Below are 9,749 nucleotides of genomic sequence, written 5' to 3'. Positions count from 1 at the left end.
CGTTGAAGAGGCCGAGGGGCAAGACCAACTCCAAGGTGGATGACATACGTGACGCCTCATCCATGGCCTTGCATGACACTTTGCATGGCATGATGTCTCAAAAGGATTTGAGGGACGAGAAGAAGCGGCAAAGCAAGGACGAGCAAATGAAGCAATACCTAGACCTTCAAAGACAGAAGCTTGAGATGGAGGAGGCGGCCAAGAGGAGGAAGATCGACTTGGAGGAGGCGGCCCGGCAACGGCAGCTCGACATGGAGGAGGCGGCCCGGCAAAGGCAGCTCGACATCGAGGCCGACAACGTCAATGCCAGGCAGAGGCAGCTCGACATCGAGGCCACCAATGCCGCCACCAAAGCGAAGGAGGTAGCCCTCGCGATCATGAGCGTGGACTTGTCGAAGATGAGCGACAAGACGAGGGCCTGGTTCGAGGCCAGGCAGAAGGAGATGCTCGACGCCGAAGGCCTGAACTAGATCATCCGATCGGCGTGGCCGTTCTTTTTGAGGCTGGCATGGGTGCCGCCCGCCCGCCCGTCGGGCCGCTGGTAGTGTGCTGGCGAGAAAACATTCATTTTGGAGGCCGGCTGTGTTGCCGGCCGCTGGCTGTGTTGCCGGCGAAGAGAACTATTCATTTTGGAGGCTGGCTGTGTTGCCGGCCGCTGGCTGATGCCGGCGATGGACGTGTAGGCCGACGTGATGAAACCGGGACGATGGCTGAATTATTAGTTTTTTAAGTGGACGCGGACAGGATGGGGCAAATGGATGCGGCCGCGCGCTGCGCGCACGGCCACCGCATCCCAGGACACGCCCGGACACGGCCCTAAACCCCTACCCAAACGGACAGAATCCGGACAAAACGGACGTCCGTTTGGGGTCGCGTGGTGGAGTTGGCCTAAGTCGGGCCACCGCGATCCGACGCGTAGAACCTCCTTCGTTTTTTTTAGGAGTTTTGGTTGGTTGGTCATCTCAATAAAAATTTCACCTGTTGTAAGATTCGGATTTTCTTCAAAGAGTTTTTCTTTTTTCTTGAAAAGACAAACCTTTTTTTCTTTAAAAATATAGGGTATACATAAACCCTGCGCCCGACTTGAAAAACAAAGCATCGCTTTGTTGGTAAATAGTGCAAGTGTGGTGAATCAAACTATGGTTGGATGGTTACATGGACAATGGTATCCCAGCCCACCAGGGTTTCAAGTCCCGGTGCTCGTATTTATCCTGAATTTATTTCAGAATTTCCGGCGATGTGCATTTAGTGGGCGGAGAAGTTATCATCGACTACGAGGCGCCTACGGTGACTTCGTAAAATCTCAAGATGATATGTTTGCTCAGTCTTTCGGAGGTGTTGTAGGTGTAAGGTGTGCGTGTGTGTGTTCATAGGGTGTGTGTATGCACGTATATATGAGCACTTGCATCTGTACTGTGTTCAAAAAAAATTGTGCAAGTGCGCATGCAGCCGAGCGCTTGGGGCATCTCAATCGGCGACCCGCAAATTTTCTGTGCACCCTTCCGCGAACATGGATGCAGAAGTCAACCATCCAACACCGCCAGCATACATCTCAACAACTTTTCGAACTAGTCGGACGAAAATCGTGCAAACATGACGGATTTCATATAATCCGAACGAAGTTCATTTAAACTAGGATGCCAGTGAACTAAAAATCTTAAAACAAAAACCCTAAACTACTATATAGTTGACGGTGACCTTGTAGTTCATGTCGGGCTAGCCAGCGGCTCCTCCTCCATCATCGTCGCCCGATCCGGTGTCGGAGTCGGTCTTCGGGCAACGGAAGTTGGCGGCAGGGTTTCTTGGTAGCGGTATGACACTCGCAGATGATCTTCTCCGCTTACTCATGCGTCGTGCGCAGTGCGGCCACGGCCACCGACGACGTGGGCGGGAGGAGAAGGCAGCGGGCCTTGGAGGAGGAGTTGTTGGCGGCGGCGATCTCACTAAGAGATCACTCCTCGTCGTACTTGACCATCTCCCCGTCGAGAGGCTAGGATTCCACGTTGATTCGTAACATGTCGAAGCACGTGTGCCACACCTCTCTTGCGTACACGCATTGCATCAAGATGTAATCTGCGTTGTCCTCCTCCTGTAGGCAGTTGTAGCAAGCTGAAGGTAGGTCTTGCAGTCTGTGTCGAGCTCTTCTATCAAGTGTCCAAAATCTGTATTGGGCAGCTAACCAAGCAAAGATTCTGGATTTCAACGAAGCCTAGTTGCGCCAGATGCTTCCTGCAGTAGGTGATCTTGTTAGGCTCTGGCATATACAGAGGTAGGTTGACCTTGCAGAATAACATCCAGTGGCCGAAGCAGGCCAAGTAAAAGCATCCAGGACATCATGATCCCTTTGGCCGTGGCAATGGCATGCCTGAGGTGCATCATCTGAAGAAGTGCCTGGAAAAAATAGGCCCCTGCACGTCCAGAGTCCATCGCTCATGTGGCGCCGCACTGCGCGGAAGGGGGGCAATGTCCTGGACCGAGAAGCAGCGGATCCACCGATCTTTCCAGAAAAGTACGTTGGCGCCCACGCCCACCGTAAATGCAGACCAAGCTATCAAACACCATCCGAGCCTCTCGATCCTACATCAAAGAAAGCCCTTACCAAGGCTGTTAGGGGTCCGTGCGCCTTAGCCATTTTCATTGGACTCGAAACGCTAGCGATTGCAACCTTAGGTTCTTGACGCCTAATCCCCCAAAACACGTTGGTCGGCAAATTGTGTTCCACCCCATGAGACATTGACCTCTGTTGGTACGATCATTGCCAACCTAGAAGAAGCCCCTCGGAGCATGTACAATGGTGTTATTTTAGGAGTGCCACATAGAATAAATGCACAGTTGGAGGAGAGAGAACTCATGAGAAAAGGCTTGTCTTCTCTTATTTAAGAGATGATCTCTTAGCATAAATTGTCTCGCCATGTTTTTAGAAATTGCTAATTATTAAAGATAAGGCTAAGAGATAATTCATTGTAGACATCCATTTACTGTCATCTCTAAATACCCTCATCAAGCTATCCATGTCCTCGAAGACCCAAGCATTCACATCCATGACCAGGACTCCAGGAGGTGATGAACATGTCGTGCAACGATGACAGATTTGGTGAGAACCAATCTTCTTGGGCATTGGACGAGTCCCCTTTGCCATGCGGGGATGAAGTGCATGTGGTCTAACAAGGGCTGCCACTGGGCCTTGGTGAGCTGGCCATTTGCCAATTGAAGCCCAAGATACTTGCAAGTGAACTGGCCGATCGATCATTGACGTAGGCCTTCCACCCTAGCATGATCTTCCTGACCCCCTCTGATCAGAACAACTGCAGACTTTCTGTAGTTGACTCGCGGCCCAGATGCATCTCCAAATGCTTTCAGAGCGCACCTTACAAACCTGAGATCCTTGTTGGTCGGGCGGATGAACAGGGCAACGTCGTCCGCGTAGATCAATAAATGTTGCATGGCTGAGATTCCATTGTACGTATTGAGGACTACCTCGCTCATAGCTTTTCCGACAATAGCTAACAGTGCTTCCATCGCAATGACGTACATCAACCCCCTTGCCGTAAACCCTTGGTGTGCCCAGTTCTTCTACTTGGCACACCATTAACCAGGACCCTCGTGGTTGCAGACTGAAGTAATATCGCGGCCCATCTCAACCATGTACACCCAAAGCCCTTGGCACGGAGAACTTCAAAAAGGAATGGCCAAGAAAGGGAGTCAAAATCCCTGACAATGTCAAACTTGAGGAATACATCATGGATTTTCCTTGCGTGGAGCTTGCGGGCCACTTGTCGTACAAGTACGAAGTTGTCGTGCAAGTTTCGCCCACGAATCAACTCCGACTGGTTGACACCGACTATGTCAGTCATGCACCTCATATCTCTATTGGCCATGATTTTGGCGATAAGTTTTGAGAAACTATGTGGCAGGCTGATTGGGCGAAAGTCGTTGGCTTCCTCTGCATCCAACTTCTTGGGTATGAGCACTAAGAGAGCTCTGTTAAGCTTAGCGAAGCCACGACATATCCCACATAGAGCTTGAGCAAAGCTGCCATGACGATGTATATTGAACATGTAAAAGTGCAACTCCAATAGATGATGCAAATGAAGATGTAAAACTATACTTCAATTAGTACATCATTCGAACCATATAATTCAAACATAGCAAATTCAACTACTACTTTATTTCAAACATAATAACTAAACATAGTTCTAATTAAAAACATAAATTAAAAGACTACATCAACTAATTCAAACTACTACGCTCATTAAGTTACTACTACTACTGGTTCAAACTACTACTTGAACTACACCAAAGATGAAACTACTCCTCATCATCGGAGTTGTGGAACTGCGTCCAGAACTCATCCTTGTCCAGGTCGTCGCACCCCTCGTGCTCCTACTCCAAGTCACACCAGTCATCCGAGTCAGACTCGACGGGGATCGCCTATTTATCGTCGAGGGGCCGACCTCGTCCTCCTTCTTCATCCCCTTCTTCTCCTGCTCGGCGTCGCGCTTCCAGAAGTACTCCTGCTCGGCTTTAACATACTCTGGATGCTCCTGCGCGAACCTCGCCATCACTGCATTGTTGTTATCATCGGGACCAACAACAATGGTCGGCTTCTTCTTCGGTATCTCCTCCATCCGAATTTCCTTCGGCATGAGGAACTCCGCATCCGCCCGGGTCTCGATCTCTAGGAAGTTGAGGTCCGTCTTCGGTCTTCCGGCACGCCACACCACCACATCGTAGGAACGTGCGGCCTTGTCGACGGTGGGGTAGGTGCCGAGAAAGAAGTGGCGGTCGGTGTTGGAGAACTCGACGCTGAAGTGGCCGGATGCGGGGTGGCAGCGGACGAATCGGGGCGGGCGACGGCGGTGGAATTGTCCGGTGGTGCAGGGCCGCGGGCGGGGCGGCGGCAGAAATGAATCGAGTGGCGGACACGACGACCGCGCGGCGAAAAAATGGCCGATCGGGGCGGATCTAGCGCCGGGCGACGGCAGCAGGGTGCGACGGGCAGCGGGAGGAAAAAGATAGGGTGGGGAAGGAAAGGAAACATCGGTTGGGGTTTTTACATCTCCTGTAGACAGCGATGTATATTTGCAGGCGAAGATGTATTTTTTTTCATCTACGTCATCTGTTCGAGAGGGGTTTTGGGCCTCGGCGATCTAGATGTTCTAACGTCACAACTGTTTCGTTTTTTCTCAGATTTGCACTTGAGCAAAATTCCAAGAAATGGCAAACACTATAGAAGTTCTATCACTTTGTATTTTACAAGTATATATCTCTCCCCTCCAATGAATGTATCGTAAAAAATGCTAAAATCCAAAGGCAATACGTAGCAGTAGTACTAATCTAACTCTCAGTTCCAAAAAACTTGGTCGCAACAAACGACGGTCACGTTACTCCAGGCCGGCGCGGCCCGGGCGCGTGCGCCGGCTCATGGCCCCGAGGTCGCCGGAGTGCCGCCCCGCCCTGCCCACGTTGTTGCCGGCGGCGTAGCTCGCCTGGCCGGGGTGCTGCCCGCCGGGCGCGCGGCTCGTGCTCTGCGCGGCGTCGCCGTCGCTGCTGGAGCTGGAGGCGCACAGCCCGTACTCGCTGGTGGCCTCGCTGACGAAGCCGGTGGCGCCCGTGTTGCCGCTGTCGGCGCCCCGCTGCAGGAACGCCATCCTCCTCATCCGCCGCAGCTGCTCTGTGGTGGTGGCGTCGTGCGCCTCGCTCTGCCCCGGCTCCACGCCGCCGTTGAGGGCCTCCAGCGGTAGCTCGCCCTCCAGGTACCGGACGATCTGCGTTTGTTGGCACGTGCATGGCCAGTTAGTTTCTGCTGAAACTCAAGTGCGTAAGTAGGAATGTTGTGGAAGTGGTTTCACCTGGCTCACTCGGGGGCGGGAGCGGGCCGTGTGGCGCACGGCGGCGGCGGCGCAGGCGATGAGCCGCTGCATCTCGTGGGCGTCGTAGTTGGCCTCCAGCCTTGGGTCGATGAGCTCCATGGTGAGTTGCCCCTCCAGAGCTTTTGTCAGCAGAGGCCGTGCCTGCACACATACGAAATAATCAGACGAAGAAGCTAGCGAAAAGGTAATCATCGAGATGCTTCAAATCAACACGTCACGAGGCAGGAACTCGTGGACAGATTTGTGATTTTCCCACTGCAGGAGTACTTTACTCTCTGATGCTATATTGACACGGACCGTCAATGTAGTCATGGAGGAGAAATGTCAAAAGTTTTCAGTAAACATACTATTGCTCTGCACAGTGTTGCTCCACAGCTCAACTGAACTTCAGAAAAAGCAAGACAAAGAAAGTACAGTTCGTTGGTGACTTGAGAGTCCAGGATTCAGGGTAAAAACGCCTCACCCAAGAGACCAGAGTCTCGTCGTCCTCGTCGGGCTCGTCGGACAGGACCGGTCTCTTGCCGGTGATGATCTCCAGAAGCACGACGCCCAAGGAGAAGACGTCGGACCGGTCGGTTATTTTTCCCGTGTTGGTGTACTCCGGCGCCATGTACCTGCCAAACCAGTCAATGTCATTGCGTTTTATTCAGGTCAGGGACGGTTTAACGTAACGGCAAGGAAATTGGAATGGTGGAGTTCTTACCCGAAGGTCCCCATCACCCGCGTAGAAACATGGCTGTCGTCTCCGTGCTGGATCTTGGCCAGCCCAAAGTCGGCGACCTGCACAAGACAGAAAAGCTCCATCACGCTCCGAGATGAACATTCAGAATATATCTTCCAACCAAACAACGTGATCCCGTCATGCATTTTTACCTTGGGCTCAAAGTTGTCATCCAGAAGGATGTTTGCCGCCTTGATGTCGCGATGGATGATCTTAGGATGACCTGAAATGAGACCAGGCAGTGCACCGTCAGTCAGTCACAAGTTGACAACAAAATCAAGCATGTAAGAACTGAAGGATAGAAAGCAGAGGTAGCCAGCAAACTTACAGTCCTCGTGCAGGTAGGCGAGGCCCTTGGCCGCCCCGAGCGCGATCCGCCACCTGCGTTCCCAGTCCAGCAGCGTCGGCCCGTCGCCGCCGTGGTGCAGGTGGGACTCGAGCGTGTGGTTGGGGACGTGCTCGTAGACGAGGAGGCGCTGGTCGCCATGGATGCAGTACCCCAGCAGCGACACGAGGTTGCGGTGGTGCACGCGGCCGATGCTCTCCACCTCGGCGCGGAACTCGCGCTCGCCCTGCCCGCTGCCGGCCCGGAGCCGCTTGATGGCCACCTCCCGCGCCGCCGGGCCCGAGCCCAGCGTGCCGCGGTACACGTGCCCGAACCCGCCCTGCCCCAGCAGCTTGGCGTCCGAGAACCCGTCCGTCGCCGCCGCCAGGTCCGCGTACGACACCGTGCCGCCCGTGACCGCCGCGTGCGGGGGAGGCTGGTCGGAGGCCGTGGCGCCGCCGCCGCTCTGCCACGGGTGGACCGCCGCGTGTGGTGCTGGTGGTGGCGCGTACATTGGCGGTATGGTTGATAGCGCCGCCGAGAAGGATGAGCGCGCTGCCTGCGACGACGTCACCGGCAGCCGCTTGTCGTAGGGATCGCCTGGTGCAATGGCAAACAAGTTAATGAGTTAGAAGTGACGGAAAAAAAATCAGTGCCACTGAAGTCAACGGTGATAAACCGAACTAGTACGAAGCAATTGATGGCTTTGACTATCAACTTTTCCCATATGCAGAAGAAGTGAACACGTAACTAAGCCGATCGACAGAAAACGCAGAGATCTCTAGATTACGGACAATTGTAATCGTTCGTGTACATTCACAATTTCAAGCATCACTAACGTTTACTCGGCAGTTTGGCATTTGGTAGCCCACTTGAAAGGAGGAGCAATGCTACACCTACGAAAATATTTTTACGTATCTTACGAATGAAATGAGTTGGCAGCCTTCAATTGGATATTAGTGGAGGCTGGGGCCCACCCTGAAAATCAAGGGGGAGGGCGTTTGGTTAGGGAAAAAAAGGATTACGTAGGCTGGGGCCCACCCTAAAAAATGCTAGACTTACGTAATGCTGTTACGTATCCTACGTAATCCTTCTTTTCCCTAACCAAATGCCCTCCCCCCTGAAAGGAGACTTTAAGAGATCAAGCCCTGCGTACATAGAAGGAAAGGGCACTCAACGCATGCACATTTCCACCCGCATTCTCGCGATCGTATCATCGCACAACACCCGTCCGGCGCACTCCGGCCAATGTGTCGCCGTCGATCGCCAGCACTTTTTGACGTCACCGGCGCACGACCAGGGAAGTGCGCCGTGGTGCCGTGCGACCAGACCCGGCCCCGAGACTTTCAAGTCAAAGTACGTGTACGTGTCAAACGATCAACGTGACAAACACTCTAACCACTTGATGCCGGTAACGACGAGGGTGCGTAAAGCGTATGTAATGTACGTACCTGACGAGCTGGACGGAGGACGGCGGCCGCGGCGTTGGCGGCGTCGCGTCCGGAAGCAGTAGAACAGCCCGGCCACGAGGGCGATCACGAACACCGCCGAGGCAGCCACGGAGATGCCGATCACTGCTTTGGATGCGTGTGATGAATGCGGCGGCGAAGACAGTGGCGCCGGTGATGGGGGTAAACCCGGTAGCGAAGGCGGTGCTCCTGGCGTGCCGCTTGGGGGCGACGGTGTTACGCTAGGAGGAGCATGCGTGGAAGGGGTTGGCAGTTTGCTCGAACCTGGAGCGGGTGGTGGCATGGGCCGAGACGGCGTTGTTGCAGGCGGCGGAAGAGGCGATGGTGGTGTTGTTGGCGTGCCAGGTGAAGGTGGGGGCGTAGTTGGTGGTGCCGGGTTCACCGGAGATGGCGTTGGCGGTGTCGGGTTGGTTGGAGCCGTTGGTGGTGCCGGGTTAACTGGACCGGACGGCGATGGCATTGGTGGTGCCGGCGCCACGGGAGATGGCGGTGACACTGTTGGTGGTGCAGGGTTCACCGGAGCAGGAGGAGACGACCCTGGTGGCGCTGGGTTCACTGGTGATGTCGGAGGCGATGTTGGTGGCGCCGGTGGCGCCGGCTGCGCTGGAGACGGCGTCGGTGGTGCAGGGTTCACTGGAATAGGCAGAGCTGGAGACGGCGGAGACAACGTTGGTGGTGCCGGGTTCACCGGGGAAGACGGCGGTGGCGCTGATGGTGCGGGCCCCGCTGGAGACGGTGGTGGTAATGTTGGCGGTACCGGGTTCACCGGAGATGGCGATGGCATTGGTGGCGCTGGTGGTGCCGGGTTTACTGGAGAAGGTGTTGGCATCGCTGGTGAAGGCGGGGATGGTGCTGGGTTCGCGGGAGAAGGTGGGGACGGAGCTGGCGTCACCGGAGGGGACGGTGAAGGCGTTGATGGTACAGGTGCAACCGGAGAAGGCGTAGATGGCGTCGGTGGCACAGGTGTCACGGGTGGCGACGCAGATGGTGTTGGTGGCGCAGGTGTCACTGGCGGCACCACCGGTGGAGGAGACGCCGCAGGTGGCTGAGGAGGAGAAGATTCTGGCGGGGCAGAAGGCGTCGCCGGTGGCTGCGGGGGAGTGGACGATGCCGGCGGAGCAGCCGGCGTGACGGGTGGCTGCGGAGGAGGGGACGATGCCGGTGGAGCTGCTGGCGTCACCGGTGGCTGCGGGGGAGGAGATGATGCCGGCGGAGCAGCTGGCGTCACGGGTGGCGGGAGAGGAGAAGATGGTGGGGGAGCTGCTGGAGTCACCGGTGGAGGAGAAGACGGCGGCGGTGCAGCTGGCGTCACCGGCGGCTCTGGTGGAGTTGAAGATGGTGGCGGAGCAGTTGGGGTCACC

At 55.2% G+C, this 9,749-nt stretch overlaps 1 protein-coding gene across 1 annotated transcript; it reads right to left on the bottom strand.

The window, feature by feature from the left end:
- Positions 1-5,247: 5,247 nt before the first annotated feature.
- LOC119350680 (proline-rich receptor-like protein kinase PERK2) lies at positions 5,248-9,729 on the bottom strand. The gene is made up of 7 exons (XM_037618391.1): positions 8,371-9,729; positions 6,923-7,519; positions 6,747-6,817; positions 6,577-6,653; positions 6,337-6,487; positions 5,853-6,014; positions 5,248-5,768 (listed from the first exon to the last, which is right to left on the bottom strand). The coding sequence occupies exons 1-7, from the start codon at positions 9,215-9,217 to the stop codon at positions 5,385-5,387; spliced, it is 2,289 nt and encodes a 762-aa protein (XP_037474288.1). The 5' UTR covers positions 9,218-9,729; the 3' UTR covers positions 5,248-5,384.
- Between the last annotated feature and the right edge of the window lie 20 nt (positions 9,730-9,749).

Source organism: Triticum dicoccoides, chromosome 1B, assembly GCF_002162155.2.
Source record: "Triticum dicoccoides isolate Atlit2015 ecotype Zavitan chromosome 1B, WEW_v2.0, whole genome shotgun sequence".
NCBI classification, from domain to species: domain Eukaryota; kingdom Viridiplantae; phylum Streptophyta; class Magnoliopsida; order Poales; family Poaceae; genus Triticum; species Triticum dicoccoides.
Note: the sequence above shows the minus strand (reverse complement) of the source record. Positions and strands in the feature narration are given on the sequence as shown.